The sequence below is a fragment of the Struthio camelus genome, chromosome Z (genome assembly GCF_040807025.1).
Source record: "Struthio camelus isolate bStrCam1 chromosome Z, bStrCam1.hap1, whole genome shotgun sequence".
Classification (NCBI taxonomy): Eukaryota; Metazoa; Chordata; class Aves; order Struthioniformes; family Struthionidae; genus Struthio; species Struthio camelus.
The window spans coordinates 28,534,167-28,558,281 of record NC_090982.1 but is presented as its reverse complement, the minus strand read 5'-3'; the positions used below and the strand labels follow the sequence as shown (position 1 = coordinate 28,558,281).

The 24,115-nt window shown below is 40.3% G+C and overlaps 1 protein-coding gene across 5 annotated transcripts in view; it reads left to right on the top strand.

The window, feature by feature from the left end:
• LOC104152058 (protein prune homolog 2) overlaps positions 1 to 24,115 on the top strand; it is a 143,636-nt gene that overhangs the window by 81,782 nt on the left and 37,739 nt on the right. For all 5 annotated transcript variants that reach the window (XM_068927079.1, XM_068927077.1, XM_068927078.1 and 2 more), the window contains exons 7-9: positions 1,259 to 1,417; positions 2,432 to 8,993; positions 9,450 to 10,275. In XM_068927079.1, the coding sequence (XP_068783180.1) occupies positions 1,259 to 1,417; positions 2,432 to 8,993; positions 9,450 to 10,275 (7,547 nt within the window). The remainder of the gene's footprint in view (positions 1 to 1,258; positions 1,418 to 2,431; positions 8,994 to 9,449; positions 10,276 to 24,115) is intronic.

Sequence of the window (24,115 nt, the reverse complement as noted above, 5' to 3'; positions counted from 1 at the left end):
CAAAGGGGAACTTCATATCTGATCTAGAAAAAGAATCTTTATAATTTCAAAACATTTGACAAAGATTTTCTTTTGAAGTTTAACTCACAGGGAGGGAACATGTTTTGTGGACACATTTGAGCAGATTAATAAATAGTATTTGTATATATGTAACCAAAACAGTAATTTATCAGGTAGGAGACAGATGTGGGGGGATAAAATGCCAATCTGCATATACAGTTGTGTTGTATTCATGACGAACTGCTGTTTATTCAGGGCCAGCGTAGCTTGGCAGCGTCAGAAAAGCTATTAGAGCATATGAGATTATGCTTAGTTAGAGGACGACAATAAATTATCTCAAATATCAATAGCAGAAACATAAGAATAAAATTCTGAGACTGTGTTCCTTATTTCAGTGGCAGTTGTCGGGACAGAGGACTAAAGAGAGAGATTTGTACTTTGTGCATTATGCCCCTAGATCAGAAAGAGCAGTGCATGGTTTATGTTGCAAAATCTAAATGATTCTGTATTGCCCCGATCAAAGTGTAAATGAGAATAGGAACAATGAACACAGTGTTTACATTCATTCTGTGCATTTTTTATTGGATGAAAATAGCCGTATCTGATACAAAGAGATTTTAAAACTAGTTTGCCTCACTGTGTCCTTATTTTTGGAGATTATTGTTTTGGCAAGAGTTGCACAGAATTCAAAGAGCATAGGATGAGATCTAAAGGAAGTAAATAATTAATAGAAAAATGTATACAGTCATGTGACATAGTGCACATGTGAAGGGGTGCTATTTCAGTTTGCACCTGCACTCTCCTTTTGAGTGCCTGATTTTGCCTTAAAAATATAATTTTAATATAATTATTTTAAAATATTAACAAATTTTATTAATTATTTTTATTTTTCTAACAAAAAAGGGTTTTTATTCAAGAAATTGCAGCAGTATGTCACTTTTAAGCAGCCTTGCAAAAGCAAACAGCAGGAACAGGTAAGTATTTCATTTCTGCAATAGAGCTTCAAGAAGGCAAAGCCCACGTTTATTATTTTAGCATTTTTTATAAATAAGTGCCCATTACCGCACTGTGAGACTGGATCTTGTTTGTTTGTTTTTGTTTGTTTGACAGTTTTGACAAATGAAAGGAATCCTCTTATTAGTTACAGCCATTGATGTGTCTTAACATTTCTAGCTATTTTCACCGTAGACCTGGATGAAAAGAGCAAGGAAAATATATCAACATTTCTTTTAATATCTAATTTCTTGCCATTTTTCAGGACTGCATGGTACACAGGAGTCTTGTTGGTGATCTGAAAGCATTCATAGATAAATATGCGTTTGATGTACTTGTCATTTTGGCCAACTATTTGTCAGATGAAGAGCAAACCAAACGGCAAATAGCAGTATATACAGAAAACTTAGAGCTAGGCAATCAAGTAAGTACCTGGAAGAAGAATCAAATGATATCTTTTCTGAAAAAAAATTATTCTTTAAAATAGTATATGACAATGTGTTGTATAATTAAGTGGAGCTGATAAGTAGCTACAGTTGGCTGGCAGATGAGTAGCTATTTGAAATGGCTGTATTATTTACATGATGCAAAATAAAAAGTTCAGATATTAATGATTATTTCAGAGAGTCTAACAGAAAGAGCAAATGGTCACAAGAAATGTAGAAAGAGAAAAAAGAAAACTTTCAATTTAGCTAAACTAGATCTTTTTTTCCACTTGTTTTGACTTGGTTTTGTATTGTAACTTTGACACAGTCATGTCACTAATGCAGTGTCACCAATGAGACTTTGACAGTGAGTCATGAACAAACACATTATAAAAGGTGATGACCAGAACACTTATATGTGTATGTTCATCTCTAAAGAATTTATGCTCTGAAATGAAGCCAAATTATTACTGTGATTTTAGCTTATCCAAAGACAGGTGCATTTTTTTCATTACACTCATCCCCCAGTGGAAGAAACCACCACTGTGGCAACTTCCTGTAGCTTTTTCTCAGTCTTAAGTACTTCTGATTTTAGGGATGGATACCTGAATGACCTCATTGCTTTCAGGGTCAGTACAAATCTATTTCATGAATCTAATTATCACCTTCTAGAAACACTTGTTTCCTTTGGTACGCTTTGTGTATTTGATTCAGATTTCTTATGGCAACAACTAAACACTTCTTTAGATTTTGATTTACTGATGAAAAGTGAACTTGCAAGTCAAATGGTATAATTTCATGTAAATATGCTTGCTAATCCTATAATACATATTTTGATCCTGAATTGTAATACTTCATCTGTTTAGAGTTAATAAGAAGACTACTACAGCAAAATGGCCAAGAAATAGTTAAACCAGAACAGATAGTCGTGGCTGTTACACAGTGAAGTAGATAGTACTGTGCCGTTGTACCCACGATTGCAGTGGCTTTTGAAACATGCTGTTTTTCAACAGATCTGCTGCGAGTTGGAAGAATGTCAGAATCCTTGTTTGGAGCTGGATCCTCTAGAATGTGGATGTGACCAAATTCTCATATATCATCAAGAAAATTGTCTGGTGACCTGTGATCAAGTCTTTCTTATAGTTAAGGAAGTTATAAATAGAAGACAACCAGAAATGGTATCAAACAGTAGAACTTCTTCTACTGAAGCTGTTGCTGGGAGTGCTCCACTTTCACAAGGATCTTCTGGTATTATGGAGTTGTATGGTTCTGATGTAGAACCACAACCCAGTTCTGCCAATTTTGTAGAAAATCCTCAAGATCTCAATGGATCTATACCAGCCCATGTTGACGTTAATGTGGACCTTGTGAGTCCAGACAGTGGATTGGCCACTATTAGAAGCAGCCGATCTTCCAAGGAGAGCTCTGTTTTTCTTAGTGATGATAGCCCTATCGCAGAAGGTGCTGCTTCCCATCACAGTCTTCTGCCTGGTTTTGATTCCTATAGCCCTATTCCTGAAGGTACAATAGCAGAAGAACAAAAACCTCAGTCTAGAAACAATAGCAATAACTTTGATCTTTTCAATTTTGACCTAGCACCTGTGGTTACAGCTCCATCTGAATCGTCTTCTCGTTCTGTTGACTGTTCCCCAGCAGATGACTTTTTCCTTAATAGTGATTCATCAGAAGGACAACCACCCACTGTGCAAAAAGAACTCAATGAGGCAAACCTACTAGAAAATGACATAGCAAATTATTCAACTGACTTACTAATGACAACAAATGAGGAAGACAATTTAGCTGAATTTGATGAGAATCCAGGAGATATATGTGAGAAAACTACAAGCTTGATTGATTTAGTTGAGGGTGATTCTTCACCTGAAATGCTGAAATCTGCTGATTCAAGAATTCCACCAACTCCTATGAACAGTCTTGTGGAAACTTCACCATTAGATAATGGGCAGCCTTTATTTTTCCCACAAGATGTATTTAAAAAAATTAATGAAATGGATAGCACAAACTATTCTCAGTCTCGTGTTAGGTATGGGAGCTGGTGGGATGGCTTTGACCTAGAGTCCAGAAATGCTGATACTTGGAGTTCAAGCGAGCAGGAATCTGTATTTCAGAGCCCTGTCTTATGGAAAGATTGTAAAGCAAGTCCATTGTTACGGGAACATATTGAAAGAAGAGCCTCAGATTCTGTGTTCCTGCAGAGACCGCCAAAGCAAATGGAATACACAAGAGCAGGTCTGTGGGATGGCCAATTTAAACAGGATAATCATCACCTAGAGAACGAAGAGAAAAAGACTGAGCGTTCGTGTTTGCAAACTGCTTCTTCTGAGAAGGCAGAGCAAGAACTGGAGAACTTTACTGACCCATGGAGGGCAAGTCAGCCAATACCTGTGGTATCAGATGTGTGGTGTGCTGGTGAAGGGAAAGGTGGTCAACTGGCTGGAGACTCTTATGAAGTCTGGACTAAGTTTGATGCAGATGATATTGCTAAATCTTCAGAAAATATGTGGAACATGCCCAAACTGGACAGAGAAAAAAAATCAGCGAATAATCCTGAGGAATGGGCCGTATCAAAAACTAGCTTGTCAGATTCTTCAGAAATGACAGCGGACAAGGAGACTGAAAACCCACCTATTCAGGTGCCTCCAGAAGCCTGGGATAAAGAGAGATACTATTCAAGAGAAGAATATGGAACATCTGGAAATAAAAATCTTAGTATCAACAATATGCAAAACAATTTCAAGTTACAAACAGAGGAAAAAAAGGTATTAGTTGACTCTAAACATAGACCAAAACAATTTGAAAACATAGAGACCTGGAATTTATATGATAAAAATATCAGGAAAGAAGTAACGAAAGTAGTGGTGCCATGGGAAGATACCTTCTTGGCATATAAATGCTCAGACCTTAGCTCATCAAACATTGGTGAAGATTTAGTTGTTTCTCCACTAGACACCAATTATTCAACATCTGATTCATATATATCACCTACGTATGTGGGAGATGAAAGAGAAAATGAGGACGAAGATTTGGACAAAGAAGCAGTTACTGGTAAATTCATGAACCCAAATTTAGATGAACCAACAGTATTTGAGAAAGCAGATAAGGAACCATTATCCCCTGGAAACATGCTTTTTTCAAGCTGCAGAAACACAGCCACCTGGAGCACACCCTTAAATAACGAAACCCCATTAAAAGAAAGAAGTTCTGAGATTACTGCTCTTTCTGCCACTGGTACACCTTTACTTAATTCAGAACAAACAGCTAATCAGTATTTTTCAGCTGAGAAACTTACTGGTGAAAATAACCTTTCTGTCTCTCAAAACAGAAGAGTAACACCAGTACACAATCAAACAATGCATGACTTGTCACCACCACAGAATGAACTAAATAGTAGATGTACATCTGAAAACGTAGAAACAGTGAGCAATGTTCCTGTAGAAGACACAGACACACCTACAGCAACTTCAGGTGCTGGTAACGATTTGAACCTGAAAGCATTTGACTTAGGAAGTGAGATACTGGGTAAGGAAGGAGCACAAAACACTGCTGATGATAATGAAAAGCTGGATAGTCGGCAGTCAGTGCTGGAGCGAAACTCATGGAGTTTGCAGGCAGAGCAGGACTATGAGGAAGACAGGGAGAACTACAGTACCGTCGCCATCTCTCAGGAAGGAAAAGAGGAATTTAAGAGAACAGATGAAACAAATGGACAGCAAAATATTAGTGATATTTGTAACAAACCAGAGCAAGGTGACAGTGACTCTTCATGTAATGCAGATTCAGAAGAAAACAGGTCAATGGGTGAAGTTGCCAGCTCACTAGAAAAAGTGAGGAGTAGTGTTAGTTTGGACGCTTTGAACAAAGAGAATGTGTCATTTTCCAATGACAGTAATTTAGTCAGTCAGGAAGAGAGGAAAGAATTATTACAGAACAATGCAGAATCTTTAAGTGCTTCTGAGGAAGATAGAAATTACGAACATTTTGATGACTCCAGGCCACAAAATTACAGTTATAGTGAAACATCACAGCCACTTTTTGAGAAAAGTGAAAAGGAGGCTACAGTGACAGATGATGCACCAAGTCCTGAGATGGAAAGCATCTCTGAAAGTTCTGGTAGGGGTAGTGATAATCATGAGGATAAATCTTCTAAAATGCCTGGAAACATAGGCATCTGCAGTGACTCTGGGAAGAGTGGTTCTCACTTAGCCACATCAATTCCTTTAACGAATGAAGCAGCAGAAGTGTTAGGAGAAGAGAAAGATAGCTTATCTGATGTGGTTCCTGATCACTTAGGCCTTTATAATTCTGAGTTAGTGTCTTCTGAAGATAGCCCAGAACTGAGCGGCACTCATGAAGAATCTTTCGTTGATGCATCTCCACAAATTGAATTTCAGAAGAGTCCTTCTGCTGGGTATGTCAGTGTTCCTGACGTTACAGATATGTCTGTAGTTAAAAGTTCATTTTCACATGACACAGATGCTGGGAGAATTGAAAATCCTGAAAGTTTAGAATCTGCTCATAACCTTTTTGGAGAGAAGTGTATGACACTTCATGGTAGTTTTCCCCAAACTGCTTGGAATTCACAGCCAGGGGAAGATTTGCATTCTCCTGGAACAAGTCCTGAGGCAAGCGAAGTCCTTGAAATGGCAAACACCACAAGTAGCGTTTCTAAAGATATACAGATCAAAAGTTATTTGGAAGAAGATAGTATGTGGAGTGATTCAATAAATGATTATACACACTCAAGTGGAACAAGTCCTGATTTAAGTGATGCATCTGTGAATGCATGGGGAGACCTTCCAGTTGCCAGTCATCACAAAGAGAGTAGAGGTATGTGGGATTTTACAAATGATAAAAAGCTTGAGGAGGTTCATAAAAGAAATGAATTTGGGAATGAATTTCAAGAAGGGCTTGAAACAAGCACTGAACACAAAGTTCCTAAAAATTTAGATTTTTGGAATGCCCATGTAGATGATGATACTGTATCTTCTTTGTCAAGTCCCGAAATAAATGAGGATTCAGAGAATTCAGATGCGTGTCCAGCAGTGATTAGTGAAGATTCCACATACGAGAAAAAGAAACACAGGCTGTTTGAAATCGAAGAGGATTATGCACAATCCAATGAACCCAGTCCTGAAACAGATGAAGAGAATTTACGTGCGAAGCGTAAGGTGGAAGAGGAGGTCCAGGTAGGCATCTTAAATGAGAATCCTGAAACAGTTAAAGCTGGGAATATATCAAAGGATGACTTAACTATAACTGAGCCTAATGAGGCTTCTGGACATTCAGACCGCTGGGAAACGCTTCAGAGAAAAGCTCAAGAGACTGTTTTTGGTAGAAAAACAGGTTCTACAGAAGACTCGTGTTTGCATCAAATGAGTGAAGATACTACACTGACTTCTGCAGTTGGTGGTAACGAAGAATATTCTTCAAAAGCTTTAGATTTGTGGAATAAGTCATTGGAAGCTGATTCAAGATTCAAACCAGGGTCCACAGTAGAAACATTTGGTGTTCCAGATGGCAGTTCAGAATGGTGGAATTCACGAACTTGTGAAGAAAAGCCAGTGGAAGATCAGTGTTTTGCTTCAAATCTTCCTGTAGCAAACCAGTTAAACAGTAAGCAGGACTCCTGGGGACCACCTATACCAAATGAAGAGCAAGGAGATGCACATTTCACTGACCCAAGTAATGAAGGAATTCAGGCTCCCCTCCTGTACTGCAGTGAAAAAGGAAATGAAAGGCTAGCACTGCCTAGGAATATTCATGATAGTCAAATAGATCAAGATAGTGTACAGTTCAAGCAAATTGATCCTTTCATTCTGGACAAAGAAGGAGGCGGCTTGAAAAAGCTGCCTTCTCTCACAGATGAGGGAGATCATCTGACTCCACAGAATCGTTTCTCAGAAGATTGTGAACCAAGTATGTCAAATACACCAGTTCAAGAAAACACACTACTTGCTCAACCAAATGACAGTGAGGGAGATGCAAGTCTCATTCCTCAAGAACAACAACTGGATATCTGTGAAACACTAGAATTGCACAGCTCCCCATCAGGTGCTTTTACTGTAGAAGACTTATCTTTTGAAATGACAGAGAAGTCAAGTCCAGGGTGGAATATATTAGTTCCCCAAACTGCGCTTATCCCAGATATTTTACAGGATAACCCTCAAGAAAGTAATCAGCTGTTTTCAGTGGAACCTGACCTGTGGACTAATGCTGAGCAGCTTTTCACTTTGAAAGGAGACAGCGAAAATCCTGATATATTAAGTCACTGTGACCAAGACAGGAGTTCAGAGGCATCAAGCAGTCCAGATGTGTGCCAGGAGTACAATGCTAGGCATGCCTCTCTCCCATCTTCTCCGACTGAGGTGGAATCCGAAGACAAAGATAGTCAGCTGATTTGCACACTGTCAGATATGAGTAAAGAGGCAGATTTTGATTCAAAGTATCAGTTATTAATGCGGAAGTTGGAGGCACAATCTGAAAGTGACAGTCCCCAGGACTGTGATCAAGGAAAGACCAATAAATCCTATCAGCTTATCTCTCCTAATGCTCAGGAGCCTTCTGCATTTGCAATTTTGGAAGAATATGGTATAGAAAGGAAAGTTGTTACTGAGCAAATTGATTCACTTATGATCCCCACTGAAGTTTTAGGAGTAACATCCTTAGATCCGAAATATATATTCCAAGAAGGTGATACTCCAGCAAGCCATCAAGAAACAGCATTTGATTCAGCTCAAACAGTGAACTCTCAAATGCATTTTATTCCCACTGATTTTACTCTACCTGATATGCCAGAACAAAGCTTAAAAGAAATGAGTGCTTTGGCTGAAATTGGAAAATATTCTGGTCTTGGCCGTACAGCAATAACCGGTGACGAATTAGAAATACCAGATGAACACACCGATGGATTTGAAACTGGGGTAGAACATAACATCAGTAACACTTCAGTCACTAATACCCCGTCAAGCACATGCAATGGAATGAACACATGCATAGTAGTGGGCAATGAAGCAGCAGAAAGGGAATCAAGTGCTAAGCATATATTCTTCCCCAGATCTTTTCTGTCTGATGATAATGAAGACCATGAATCTGATTCAAATAATCAGCTGATTGATGACATAGTAAAAGAACCCAAACATGTAACTGAAAATGATGCTCCTGTGTTTAAGGGAACACTTAGTGATCAGTCACCAGTGATGTGCACTCCACCTTCCCATGTATCTCTTGGTACCGCACCCTCTAGCAGCAGACATTGTGCCAAGGATGAGCTCTCGTTACAGCAGCCGTTTTGTGACAGTGTTTATTTGGAAAAGCCTTTACCACTGCTTACTCCTTGGGAAGATGCAGAAGGCACCCTAATGATCAAAGACAACAGAATCAAAGATCAGGTGCCTGACACGTCCACAGGATGCACTCAGGAAGATCACGTGTTGGTGCCTTCGCTCTTGGAGTCTGAAGTAGCTCCAGGAGCCTCTGAGATTTTGAAAGGCATCAAGCACGAAGCAGAAACAACTGATCTCGACTCACCGCCAGGTGGAGATAAAAGATCACCTGATGGTAAGAAAACTTACATTCTTTCCAGAGCAATTTCACAGGACAAAGAAAGAAGGAAATATTTGATTATTACTGCTGCATGGTGAGGCTTTGAGTGAAGTTTCAAGTTTGTGTGTCTCCCTGATGTACAGAGCTCTGGGAAGACCTCTGACATCACCCTTCTAGACTAATCTAGAGCTTTTAAACATTGAAGCAGTGACATCATTTATGATGTTTGTACAGGGCCTAGCACATGGGACACTGAGTCATTTGTCCCTTAGGAATGATCACAGTGTTAATGTATAATCTTTAACAATAATAATGATGATGATGATGTTATAAAGTTCAAGTACACATTAACAGAGGCTGTCAAAGCAAACTGAAATAAGCTTTAGCTCTCTGTACTGGTTTAAAGAAATCATGGTGACTAAAATAGTAATGTAAAAACTAAACAGTTTCTGTTTGCCTGTTTTTTTTTAGAAGCTGCCACCGACCCACTTTGTAGGGAGAATAAGCCAAGAAATTTCTCTGAGAGCCCTGAACTGAAAAGTACAGAGGGTAAGGAAGATATGCAGATGCAGGTGCACAGAGATCAAACTTCACCGGAGATGGATTACGTCCTTGTTACTGGGGAAGAAAATACTCCTTCAAGGAGGGATACCCTTGAAACAAAAGGAAGTGATTTTGCATTTCAAGAAGTTAATGTAGCTGAACAAACAGAATCTCATGAAGGCTTTTCACCAGGCTCCTCGGATACATTTCAGCCAATCTCCATAATAAATGAAAGGGAAGGCCGCTGTGTTTGGAGGACTGAATGGGACTCTGTTAACTTAGCAGAGGAAAGTTCTTCTGTTGTGCCTCAAAATGTGGATGATGAAAGGAGATCGCCAGAAAGCTGTGGGCAAGATGAGGGCTGGATTGTTTTGAGCCAAAATGAAGTCAGTGACAAATCCCCTGAAGAAATTTCTGCCAGGTTAGAGACACCAAAATCAGGGTCTGGACATTCTGGTGAAGAACGGGAAGCTGATGTAGCGCAGGAATTGATTTTTGACACTCAAGCAGAATTTCAGCTAGAAGCTCCCCTTCACAAATCTTCTGAACGTGGGGGCTGTTCTCCTTTGGACAGTCTGACTCCTGAGGATGGGAATATCACAAAAGCAGATGCCCTCGTGTTGCAGGTGGTTGGTAGTAATGGCGTATGGGAAGCAAATTCTCAGCAGAGACTTGGAAATAACGTAGTAACAGAACAAGTGGAGGAAGAAACAGTGTTTCTCAACAGTGAAAGAAAACTGAGTCAGAAATCAGGGTAAGGAAAAAACCAACCTGTTTCCTTTCAAAGCTCTTCTGTTCACCTGTTATCAATGTTATTAATGTACAAGGGATTAGTAGATGGCAGGATTTTCAAGGCTTAAATATTAATAACGTTTGCATGATTTAAATATCACTGCGTTGCTCACTGTGTAAGAGCAGTCTTGCTTGCTTGATATAAATCAAATTAGGATCGTTCCATAATGCAGGACCCTTGTAAGGCCTCTTCCTTGCAGGAAGAAGTCTGTCTTCTTTCCATAAGGTCCCATAGGCTTTGTAATCTGCCCTTCAATCTGAAAGTGTGGCCAGGTAACCCACAGGACCAAGTATTGGTAGTGTGGCCAGTCCAGCTGCAATACTGGTGGTGGAATTAGGGAGTGCGTGAAGTGAAGTACTCTCTCTGGCTAGTGGAGAAATACTGGAAAGGAAGGTGGGGTGGAGCAGAGACCTAGGTCAGAAGAAGACGCTGCTTGTAGAGGAGGGAAAAGGACTAGCCAAAATTGTGGTCTTTGTGATTATTTCCAAGCTGCAGTGAGATCAGAGCAGCGTTTCCGTCTTGTCAGACTGGACTGGCAGTTGAGACGGAGTGTATTTGCATTTCCCTTTGGGTGAAAGTGCAGCCGGTATGTTGGCAGTGTTACTGCCCGCTCTCTTCCTGCTGAGTATCGCCAGAGAGAGAGGGAGTTGTCAGTGATCATCCTCTGGGCTCCAGTTACTGCAACGTGTTGGAGAAGGTGCTTCTGTTATTGACTTTTCAGCTATTACAACCTCTACGTACCTCTAGGCTGCAAGGGACTGCTAGGATAATCCCACAGAGACATGAACCTGGAAGTCTGGCCTCATTGCTCCTAGGCAACTTCCACTGATGTGCTGCAGTTTTACAGTGATTACCTGGCGCGGAGTTTATACAGGGAAATTCTCATGAACAGCAAAAGAAACTTCCCAGCAGAAATAAAAACTAAGAGGTGTAACTGTTTCGTACATTTTTCCCTTTGAACAGCACTCACCAAAGAGGATCTATGTGATGTGAAATGTGTGGTGACATCATTTGTGTGAAATGTTAGACTGATTTTTGATGTTTTTTCTAACTTCTGTGAAGCGCTGGGATGCAGTTTAGTGTAGAATACACATCATGTTCACAACTTCTATTATCCTGCTTTAATTAGTTTGCAAATTTGAGTCCAGCGGAGGGTTGCACAGGTGATGAGGGGCCTGGAGCATCTCTGCTGTGAAGAAAGGCTGAGAGAGCTGGGCCTGTGCAGCCTGGAGAAGAGAAGACTGAGAGGCGATCTCATCAATGTGTCCGAGTATCTGAAGGGAGGGTGTCGAGAGGATGGGGCCAGCCTCTTCTCCGTGGTGCCCAGTGACAGGACAAGAGGCAACAGGCTCGAACTGAAACACAGGAAGGTCCGTCCAAACATGAGGAAAAACTTCTCTCCTGTGAGGGTGACAGAGCACTGGGACAGGTTGCCCAGGGAGGTAGTGGAGTCTCCTTCCCTGGAGATATTCCAACCCTGCCTGGATGTGATCGTGGGAAACGTGCTCTAGGTGACCCTGCTTGAGCAGGGTGGTTGGACTAGACGATCTGCAGAGGTCCCTTCCAACCTTGGCCATTCTGTGATTCTGTGAAATTATTTTAGACTTCATTTTTCAAATTTTCACTAACAGTTTGGCAGGTTTAGCAATAGGTGGTTTTTTTTTTTTCCTTAAAGAGGATATGACTATCCATGACAGTATAACCCTGATAACTGTACACAGTCTCTAGTAGAAAAGTACAGCTTTCTGCTGACCCCCAAACTAGTTCACATTTGATTAAGATTGTGTTTTGGGAGTCGGTAGATCAGTAAGTGTGGTTTGTCTTCCCCCAGACTTGTTAAAATACCTCTTTTCTTGATATTTTAATACAATTTCCAAAGACTATATCTTTACTGCAGAGCAGACACTATTACTGGTGAGTTATTTTTAATCTCCAGTAAGTGCTATTTTCTTTCTAAAAATAAATGCCAGTCTCACAAACCCTGAGATGTAATAATACTACTTGCCGTCTTAAACTTAAGCACCTATATAGGGCTTTAGGTTTTTTAGACAACATTTTGCGTAGTAAACCAAGTGTAAGCCTTCTCCCCTCCCCCTAGCACACTGTCCCTAGCTGAAATTGCTTCAGTCTCACTAAAGCACTGAGAAGCACTGAGGAGATTATGAGATGAGAGGGGCTTTGTTTCCGTAGAGCAGGGACAGCTTTTATTGATGCAGGTTTAGCATTTATTGCCTTCATAAAGAAGCAAATCTTCAGAAGGGTTAGCAGATGATGAACACTTTTCAGCTCTCTGTGGTCTGAAGTAAACCAAATGCTGAGTGCTTGACCTTGAAACTATCGAAAGTAGAGCTCGCTGGCAGCCAGCATTTCTGTTACACCCAGTCCTCCACATTTCTAAGTTCTGTTCCTGAAGGAAAAGTGGAAAATCTGAAATTTTCCACAAAAGAGAAATCTGGAAGAAATAAAACAAGCAAAACTCCCAGGCAGTTGCTATGAATCTGGTTTATTGTATGGCAACACAGCTCAGGATTTGTGGATCCAGGAAAACTGGAGGTGGTCCTACTTTGGGGTGGTCTATTTGTTTAGGACAAGCCCACACTCAGGAAATCTTCCTTCATCATTAGTTCTGCCAGGGTTTCACTGGGAGCTCATCAAAATCAACTCCCTTCCATGAATAAAGCTTTTTTTGGACAAACCAGCCCAGCATTTTCCAGTGAAAATCTTTAAGTGCAATAATACTTGTCACCTCTGCTCACAACAAATAGTGAGTGGGACAAGAAAAAGGAAGGCTTATTTAGAGGTGTAGGGTAGTTGTGGGCTTGCTAATCTCACATGAAGAAATCAGCTGTCAACTCCCGTTGTCTTCCATAAAAAGCATTTTAAATTAAAAGCAGCCAGATGCTGACCTTGCTTAAGTCACACTGATTAATAACGTAGAGGAAGCATCCCAGGGTTTTGGCTTGCCTTGCCTACGTGCCAACGACGCTAATGTTTTTAGCAAGGAAAAGCAAACGATTTTAGGTATATGCTTTTAAATGATTTTTATGAATCAGCACAATGGAGCAGAGATAACTTTGAAGCAGTAAGAGAGTCCATGTGAAACGCATCAAGAAGAACCTGATTTTGAGCTTCTGTTGGCAGTAGAAAAATCAGTGCGATAGGCTTGGATTTATTTATTTATTTTTTCTACAGCTTATTGGCATGAATCCACTTTGAGATCCACTTTGAGAAATACTCTGTTCTTGTTTAGGAATCTCTGGAACCAGTCTCCAAAATGAAAACTTGAAATGAAATTCAAGTATGAACTTGTGTATGAAATCTCATACACAATAATGTTTGCCATGGCACTTCAGATGTTCTGCATTCATTGTTCTTTAAGCTTCGTTTACTGTCTTAGACTGATTCCCAAATTAAAGCTCCAAACTGGGTGATATTAATGCAAGAGTATTTTCAGTTAAAACTTGAGGCATGGGTGGATATGGTGCATCCTGCAAGAAAAGGATATAGCAATTCTTGGTCTACAAAGCTTGGGGGGGCCCCTTCATTACAGAGTTTTTTCTTATCTGGTTCAGCACTGACTGTTGAATAACAAATGCCTTTTCAGCTTATAGCAGTAGATATTTCTGTCCTTAACACTAATAATGCTGAAACCCAGAGAAGTAAAAAAAAGCAAGTCATTCAGCAGCTGCATTAACAAGTATTTCTAGGAGCGTGGAGCCAATAAAATCTAGTTTCCTAGATTTTGGGTTTGTCTAGTTTGGGTTTGTCTTTTGTGGTTAGATTTGTTTTATGGTTGATAAGGTGCAAACTCTGTCAGAAGCTTTTTTCCATTGTTAATGTTATTCAAAACATTGCTGTCTTATGAGGATTTCATATCTAATAAAGATCGCTTTCATTTTGTAGTTTTCCCTGTGCATAGTAGCCAGTGTTCAGTAGACTTGGAATAAGCTGGTGTCTTTGGTCAATTAGTTAATGGCTTCAAACTTAATAGCGGATGGCAGAGACACATGCAGATGTCCCTGCATATGCCCAAAGTATAATCACAGAGGCTTTGATTCCTTTGAAATGAAAGTAAAAACATGAAGAAGTATTGTAGTAGAAAGGATAAAACACACATGGGAATAATTACTGCTAGATTGTATGTCAATATTATTCAACCTTTTATATAAACAGCAGAAGAAACAGCAACTGATGTGATTGAAGTGTGTAATTGGGAACACTTTCTAATACATTTCATTGACATTTTTTAAAACACAAGTTCCTTCTTAAAAAATTCCTCAAGGGACAGCCTGTAAGTCTGAAATTAATTTTCTTTTTTGGCCAACAGAGTTTAAAACAATGCGATACAACAGAACTATGTCAGCCCTATGGAGGTTAGCACAGGAACACTGAAGTCATCATGTAAGAGAAGAAATTAAGATTTTTTTTTGGTCTTATTCCTATTGCAGTAGAGCTTCTGAACTGCCCAGTGGTGCTAGTTGCAAGATTCTGAGTCCATAGATTTCCATCTTTTAAGTATGTTTTAGGTAGCACTGAACCAAAATATAAGGGCCTGGTACTTAGCTCTCAGACATTTCCTTCTGCCTAACTTCTTATACTTTCAAAAGGCCACAATTTTGACTCAGCAGAGTTTCTCTGATGCTTCACTAAGTGCTACTTTTGCCAGGAGCAAGTGGTTTATTTTCTAGTCTATACTTAAGCCTGCTTGGTATGAGTAAATTAAGCACCCTTAGTCTGAAGGTCCAGTTGGATAGTTATTCCCTCAGTATGGATTACGTTTCCTGCTCATTTTTTTAATTGTCAAATAGTTGCTTAACGCAAGCGGGCCATCACAGGCCAGCCGTCTCTGTGATAGCGCTCTTAGAACTGGCTGCCGAATCTGCGTCTTTCTCTAATGCAGCTTGTGCTTCCCCCAAGTCAGTGGAGCAAGGGTAGTCTTTTCTTGTAGCCTTCTGGTTGGGAGGTGAGTGGTTGGTAAGTCCCCTTTGGAGGGTATAGAAATTAGGTCCTTCAATTTAGGCATCTTCTTCACCTTCATATAGTTATGCATGGCACGTACACAGTATCTGCAGAGACTAAGGTAAGCTTATTATTTGTACTCAAACAAATGATTGAGACATCCCAACTGGAGTGAAAACTGGCCTGGGAGTCCAAAGTTCATGGAGGTATTTAATCATGAAATGCCGCCTAAGCCTCTTTGTGAACCTGCTCTTCAGCGTCCAGTTTACTCACACGTCCCTATTCAGTAAAAACTGAAGTTCATGCTTACATGGTGTGCTGAAGTGGGTCCTTTCAGTAGTGGAATAAAAGTGTCAGTAAAGAATGCAATCTGCATTATTTTCTGCCCTCATCCAGAAAGTATCTGTCATTGTGGCTATGAGATTTGACTGTTTTGTAGAAAAGGGAATTTCAGTTTTGAAACAGTAAGTGTAAGCAAGAATGAGAATGAAGAAATGGATGAGAATCCTGCTGTCTGCTGGTCGCTGTCCCCATTATCCCAGTGTCAGATAAAGACACTTCAAACATACAGCTCTCTAGAGGGTTCAAGTGGGTTTTGAGAGTCTGTAATGGGCTGTAGAGTTCCTGCCTCCTGCCCTGTTTTTCTACTGCAAGCAAAAGCAGCAGCGGGAAGAGAAGAAAAATACGATGATGCTTGCTAACATTAAAATACTGAAGAAAAGACATAAACCTATGTCAGTAGTATACAAACAAATAACAACCCCAGGGGTTTGTTTGCTGTCATGAAAATTACAGAAAGAGCTGATAGCACATTATTAATGTCAGTCTTTCCAGAAAGAAGATAGCTTCTTATATGGCTTTCCATGCGCTGACAGCTAAGAGTGGCTACATTTAAAAAGAAAGACTGTGGAGCAGTGTAGAAATGTTGGATATGCGGGATAACATATTTCTCTGCTGCTGCTGGAGGTGTGCCAGCAGTAAAATTTAGGAATACTGAAGGTCATTTTCTTTGTGACAGAAGCTAAGCTGTCTTACATAACTACATGTAGCTAGGTGGTGACGCAGTGGCTGAGAGCCAGAGGGAGAATACCACTGATGATCATGTGAGCTCTTGTACTTCAGCATGCTTCTCTCAGTGTGTCTGAGCTTTGGGTATACCAGGTCATTCTTGCCCTTACCTTTGCGTTAGGCATGGATTATCCTTTCCCCTAGGTTCTTCCTGAAGCAGTGGCATTAGGAAATGTTAAAAAGATCTGAGGGAACTTCTGTGAAAGGATGCATTGACTTGAGGAACTGGGGGTGGAGAGAGCAGTAGAGACAAGGGCGCTGATGGTTGGAAGATTTGGGAGAGAGCTTGGAAAACTGGTTGCAAAACTGAGTGGGAATACAAAGAATTTCCTTTGAACGACTACTAAGATTTGCTTAATTCACTGCAGTAAATCTGCAAAGGCAAGCTTCATTTCTCCTTCTGATAACGTATTCTTAAAAAAGCAGGAATCACAGTTTTTTTCTGCTCGCTTGTGCAGTGATTCTCAGGGAGAGACATTTTTGTCACCTGCTGTGTCCAGAGTATCTCTTTGTGACCATTACTGCGCTATAGATGACTATTAAAATTGCCCAGTAACATTAGCAGTCCAGTAAATTTTGAACAGAAGAGCCTATTTTCATCACATTTCCTGTGATTTAGCAATGAATAAAGATGATCAAATACGAAGAAAGAAAAATCTGTGACTATTTCGTGAGTAGTTAAGGTTTTGGGACATCTCTGCCTCTGAAAATGATCTCTGTGACTGAGCCAAATACGTAGCATGTCATCTCAAAGCCGTTAATGGTTCAAGTCAAATATCATTGTTCAGTGCTGAACTGAAATGGGCTTGAAACGGGTCTCCCACTTGGCAGCCTAAAGTGTGACAATTCATTGAACATGAAGACCGTGCTTGAAAGGTTAAAAGCAATCATATATGGAAAGGAGCAACAACTGAGAAGGTTATTTGTAGGAAACCGTAGGAAAGGGTCGGTAATGATCTAATACATACCAATGTTCTGCAGTGAAATTATAAATTGAAAATTGTGCTGTGCTTTTTCAATTTAATTTTTTTCATCAGAAATGAGAGTTAATTCCTTGTAACAAAAGTAAAAAGTAATTAAACATGAAGTTTTGATTGGCATGAGGAAAAATTCAAGATTGCTGGCTGAAGACTTGAGATTTCAATGTACATCTACATTTAGGATGAGAAATTATATAATTAATATATTTTACATTATTATGTATCATATTGTTATGATAATTATAGCAAGATATATTATATATTAGAGGCTATATGTTATACATTGTCCTTGTAGAGGTGTTGCTTCTGTGAAAGAAAGAATCCCAGGGATTCAGTGCCGGAGACTTTTCAGCACCATAGATGTAAATTTATTAAAACACTGTCTTTTCTGAGATTTTTGCAATAGCCTGTTTTAATAGCAGTGAATTCCACTCCTGACTTTTTAAATTGATGCAAGTAATAACATACGCTGTCATGCAGGGGTTTGCCTAACACCATTTCTTTCCTTACATTTGGTTTGGCCTACGAAGTCATGACAGCCATCTTTTTTCTTATCAATTTTGGGGTGACACTGTATTTCCCATCACCATCTGGAGGCTGAAAATTAATTAAAACTAAAAACCCAGTTTTCCATTGCAGAGCCAGCTGTTAAAGAATAGCAGCAGCCAATATGGTGATAATTCTATTTTTGTAAAAACAGCAGTAATATTTACATCCTACCAGATACCAAACACTTTATAAAAACCTTTTAACAAGACTAGGACAACGGTTTATTGATTAAAAAGCAATTTAGAAAGGAAAAAAAAAACCTACTTGCCATTAATCACTTGTGATTCTGAGATTTTACTTCATTTGCGAGACTGGGCTAGTAGATCTTCTTTCTTAAAAACTCCTGGACTAGGTTAGTACGGCCTAGCTGTCACATAAAAAGCTCCTCTGTAACCCACATGCTGAGTTTTTCTTGGTAAATTCACTGTATAATCTATTCCAATCAATGCGGTCAATGTCTTAGGATTTCAGCCTAAAGCATTCATGAGCTTTCCAAGTTAACGCTGTCACAGAGCTGACTTTGACAGTGAACCGAGTAGTTTCACTAGGTCCCAGCAGAGAATCATAAAATCTCAAACGCTTTCTGCGTTGGACCTGAGCAAGTAGCATCAGGGCCAGAGCTTTTACCACATTACCAAATCCGTAATTTTATCAGGATCATGCTAGTAATGATTTCTATTGCACATAAATAGTTTATAGCACTCCTTCCTGAGTAATACTTCTGAGTGCCTGGGCTTAAGATTTCAAATGAATTAAAGATTGCTTAGCTGAAAAAACACTAAAAATATCCCCGTCCCTGGGAATTTTTCACTGTAGTTAACTGACAGGAGCATCAGGGATCACTCTTCTGCAGCAGTGTCCTCTTTAGAAAGTATATTTTCCTTGAGGTGGTGATTTTTGTATTTTTTTAATGCTTGGGGTTGGTCTGTGCTTCTTTAAAAGAGGAGTGGAGAGCTGATTTCTCAGGAGCTGTGCAGTGAACTGAGAACTTGCTCTGTAGGATGGCTAATCCCATGAGGAACAAAGTCGGAACCACTGAATTTTTATTCATACTGTGCTGTAGGTGTACATGGAGCTGTACTGCTGAATAAAAATACAGGTAAGCTTTTGTTTGCTTTTGAATGCTTATGGTTTCAGGATTTGATGTGAAAACATGTCCAGTTCTCCTGTAATTCACCTGGAGGGAGGAGTGTCACAGTGTGAAGGGACACAAGGTAGCTGAAGGTTAGGCTGTCCCTAGGGCCTCTTGCCTCTGCTGTTTCACCCTCACGGGACTGTGAGGCAAAAGGATCGAAAACCGTTTTCCATTTGGTAAGAAACCTGGAGTTTCTAGGATCCCTACCCCTAATAAGGCTCCTCAAAAGGAGACTGCTTTGCATGGGTAGAAATGTCCTTCCTTCAGGCACCCCCTAGGAACCGCAGCTGAGAGCACAGGCCATGGGCGTTGCTGCCTGGCGCTCAATGCTATTTGTGATCCTGGTATTCACCCTGCTTTGTGAGTTGCTTTTTTTTTTTTTTTTTTAAATTTGCATATGCCCTTCCGTAGCTGAATTGCACACTGAGTAAATTATGTAAAGCATGTTTGAATATGCATGTGCTCTATAACCATCAGATGCAGACAGCAATGAGGGCTGTGACGGGTTGAATCCATATGAACTTTTGTCAGGCAATCTCTCATTGCAGGCTTTCCTCGGGCTCTGAAATGAAACAGCGGGGAGCTTTTCCCTACTGCCAGCTGACTCGCCAGTTAAAAGTTTGGAGATGCTGTGACAAAGCTCCATAGGGAAATGTAAAAAAAAACAATTTCCATGGGTAAAGCGCTGCTCTGCTCCTAAGTGTTCTTTTAACAAAAGCCCGTAGCTGCTGGTTCGTACAGCAGGCTATCTAAAGGCAGGTGATCGCCCTTATTTAGCAGTACCACCAGTCACGTGATGAGAAAATGGTGGAGGATCTGTATTCCTAGTAAACTGCTACTGAAAGAAGGATGCTGAAGTGCAGCAGTAAAGCATCTTTATTTTTTTCCCACTAGAAAGGCCTCGTCAAGTCTGTCAAAGGTAAGCGTCTCTTTGCTCTGAGAGGCTCATGTGCAGAAGGTTTTTCTGATTACCAGCTCTATTGTTGCAGTTACTTTAGAGAGGAAAAAAGGGGAGAATGTTTGTCAGCAGGATGCAAAGCGCCTAGGACCTCATTACTGAAAATCGGGCAGCTGTATTTTAATGCTAGTGCAGCTCTTCAGGAGAGAAGCTTGCGTCAATTTGATGGGATTTCTTTTGTCTGGGTGCAGGCACGGTGTTGGTAATCAGGAAACAAAACTTCACTGTGCAATCACCTAGCACTTTTAATTATTTTCAGCCTGTTAAGCCTAGCTCTGAGGAGACAGTGGGAAAAGCAGAACATTTGGGCATTGTCACTGGTAACTTGTTTTTAAGACCAATTAATGACATAGCAATTGTTTGTGATAGTTTTCATAGCAGAGTACTCGACAATGGTGTTGTTTTCAGTTTTTTGCTATCAGCTGAAGCATAGGATTTTTGAGTATTTTGCAGTGCTCCTGTAAATTGTTGTGGCGAAAAGAATCTGATCTTTGAAGGTTACGTGATCAAAGATGCAGCAGTAATCTCAGTAGTAAGAGGAGTGAAAAATTTCTGCGAAAGTTGGTTTATACAGGCACTGTGTTTGTTTGGCTGTAATTATAGAGGATTGATTTGGCTCCATTCAGTCATCTGAATTTTTGTCTGTGATGAAGGAATGAAAATACTTTTTAGTTGTAAGTGCAGTAAGAAAACAAATGATAATGATGTGCAGAAGGCATTGAAAATTTAGAGAATGTCTAAATATGAGCTAGGTAGAGCAGCACTGAAAGGAAATGCTGCTGAGTTCGTAGGTGTGTTTAATTTAGCCAGGATTATTCTAAATAACTGGTGGTGAGGCTGTCATTTCTGGACTTAACCGTATTAATAGTCTTGGGAAGCAGAGCTATGTTGAGGAAAGGGGAGGATGCACACAGCTCCAGCAGCGGTGTCAGGAGGCATTAAGGCAGCTGTGAGTGGCGGGGGGATCCACACCTTACTCTGCCAAAACACATTTTCTCAGGGCTGCTGTCCTATTCCCACCTACCCCCACCCATGCTCATCACTGCTGTCTCTTATGGGATGTGGGAGTACTGAAGTCAAAGCAACCTTTGATTCCCGCCTTTGATTAGCCTGGCGGTTATTGGGCCCTGGACGACATTATAAAAAATTTTGTAGTGTTAAGAGACAAGTGTGGGGTTCGCAGATGCTTACTACTTGTAAAACTTAGAACCTGCTACAAGCAGTTTATTACGATTTTTATAGCATGCCATAACATTCAGCAATAATAGAGGAGCAGTTACAGTTTGTAATGTACCTGTAGCAAGAGGCAAAAAAAAGTTATTCCTTAAGCCACAATTTTTTATTCAGACAAAAAATGCAGGTCTCAAACTTACGTACAAATAATTTTGTCAGCTTCAGTGAATATTGGTAAAGTTATTTATATCACTGTAGTGAAAAATGAAAAATAGCAGATCAAACATCGTTATCTCAGGCTGCCAGAAGAAAGCTGACTCTGTCCTACGGGAACAAGATGACTCTCATTAGCTGAAAATACTGGCAGCAAACTTATGGAGCTGTTAGGGACAGCAACCTAGCAGAGTAAATCTTTGCCAGATGAGGGAGAGCAAGAGAGCTTATAGCTGACCTTCTATGTCCGTTTCCCAAGCTACAGTGTATGAGGAGTGCCTTGTGGGCAAGGGAGGAGCCTTGCTTTCTCACCTCGTTCTTGTACGTTACTTTTTCCGTCGGGCATTTCCTATCACTCTGGTTCTTTCACAGTATACTTGTCTGTCTGAGGTTCTCGTCTCTCCCACACTTTAGCCGGTTGCTCTCTCCTACTGCTTCTGTGACTCTTCTGACCTAGTGACAGTTTTGCTTCTGAAGAGACCTGTTGGCTCTCTGCTCCCCCCTGAATCCATTTGCACGTGCCTTTTTAGACCTACCCACTGCAGGGTCTGCCCATTTCTCTGGCTCTGGTCCCACTCCTCCTGCCAGAGCCAGCAGGCTCTAAGCTGCCTTCGTTGGTGCTGGTTTTAGTGCTTCAGTAGAGCCCCCGGGCCTTGATCAAGGGCCTCCTCTGGCTCCTGGTTGCACTTTCCTTCTGTTCTCCCAAGTTGTGGGTTACCTAATATGGATGCCCGTTCCCAATGTACACCTCTTGGGATGTTTCCATTTTAATCTGCCCGGCTGAGATTCCCTTTCCACATCCTGCATTGTTACTCTCATTCCCCCCGGTCATCTGTTACGTCTCTGCAGCTTTCAGACACACTGACGTTTAGCATCACTTTCTTTTTAGTGGCTTTTCTTTAGCTCAGTCGTGGCCAAGGTAGGGGAAAGGTAGCTGTTAATGATTTATAGATTTGGTACAGTAGATGAGAGTTGAGTCTAAATTATAATAATATCTCAGTATAAGCTGTGAAATCATAATTATGCAAGCTTAAAATTTGGTGGAAGTGGAAATTTGGGATACAGTGACACAAGTGAGAGAGCAAGACAAGGAAGTAGATTCACAGGATTTAAGGTATTGATGCAATTGAAAAAGGAACAGTCATTTGAATGCAAAATAGAAAGAAAAGGGATGAAGTAATAAATAGGACCAGAGTTAAGTTTATGTGAACAGGAAAAGATAGAAGTCGTGCAGTGTAAAAATTTTTGCTGTGTATCTTTTCATGGCTATCAGCATATTATAAATTGTGCAGAGGCTGAAATCAAAAGCAAAGGAGTGATTGAAGAAAATCCTGGTGATTTAATGAGCAGATCTATAAAAATACTGTATGTCTGATGGTGTTAAGTGAGTTACTGTAGTCCTCAGCTCTGAAAATTGTCCCTAAATATCTTTTATCATCTGAACAAAACAGAGTTCACCTATAGCAGGATGCTTTGTTAATAAATTTGATTCCAGCTAGTAGGGTATGGTGGTTGAGTGTCATCAGTGCTGCATGTAATAGCGTTTATACACACAGAGAAACAAATCTATTACGTAATGCAAAATATGACAATATTACAAAAAAGTGAAGTAGAAAACAGGAAATAGTCACTGAAGTTGAGAAGTTAGATCAGTTGCAGAACTAATGGTTATATTCTAAAGGACTACCAGAGGCATTTTTATATGTCCTCATTTGGGAGTGAACGTGTTTGGTAAGTTGTAGACTGTAGTAATAGATAGAGGGGAGTTATCACAACCCCACAGAAAATCTCGGGGGGGGGGGGGCATGAAATGTACAACTTCCTAAAGATTTTCTGCTTCCGATACTGCAACTCCCATCCCATAAACTAATCTCAAAGAATTAGCGTATTTCCTGTAAGGGGCAGATGGCTGCCTGGGGTATAGGGGACACATCATTTTTTCAAGTGCTGTTCATACGCCAGGTGCATCATTTCAGACTGCAGGTATTTGGATGGAAGAACTTGGCAGCACAGTTTGGCAGGAAAATGGTCACTGCGAAGTCCACGAGTTTGAAGGAAAACTGTTCTTCAGTGGAGGAAAACTAACTAAAATTGTATTTTCTCCAGGATTAATTCTCCAACGAAAGTGGACATTGGGAAGCAGATCCTGGGTCTGGGGCTAGGCCTGGCACTTTGATAATTTTTGTAAAATACAGTTTTCAAACGAAACATATTTTCAGGTTATACTTAAGGATCTTTAACGGTTAGTTACCTCCTACTTTCTTTACTGTGCCTGTTACCTTGTTAGAGTGTATTTATACTGTTTGTTCATTGATGGTTGCTGAATAACAGTTAATCTACATGTTATCTGTAGAATATTAACAAGGTGTATTAAGAGCATCGAGGAGAGAGTTCAGATCAGCTCAAGGAAGTCTGCTAAAAGCTAATGGTCATCTGAACTTGCATCAGTCCTTGCCAGACTCTGTGATCTTTCAGCATCAACCTGGGAGCACCCATCGCACAGGTTCCCTAACTCTGAGTTGTTAATTCCAGTAATTTTCCACTGGCGCAGTCAAGACTAGCAGCACTGAGGTAGGCACATAACAGAGAAGAGCCCCTGCTTCGAGGACAAGACCATATGGTGATATGTGACCGCAGCACTGAAGCAGAGCGATAGATGTCAAGTGGCATATTATTTCTGCCTTAAAATATGTTAGTCTCTGTATTTACCTAGTTCAGGTCCTTTTGCACACTGAATTCTGTGTTAAGAGAATGTTATTAAAATGG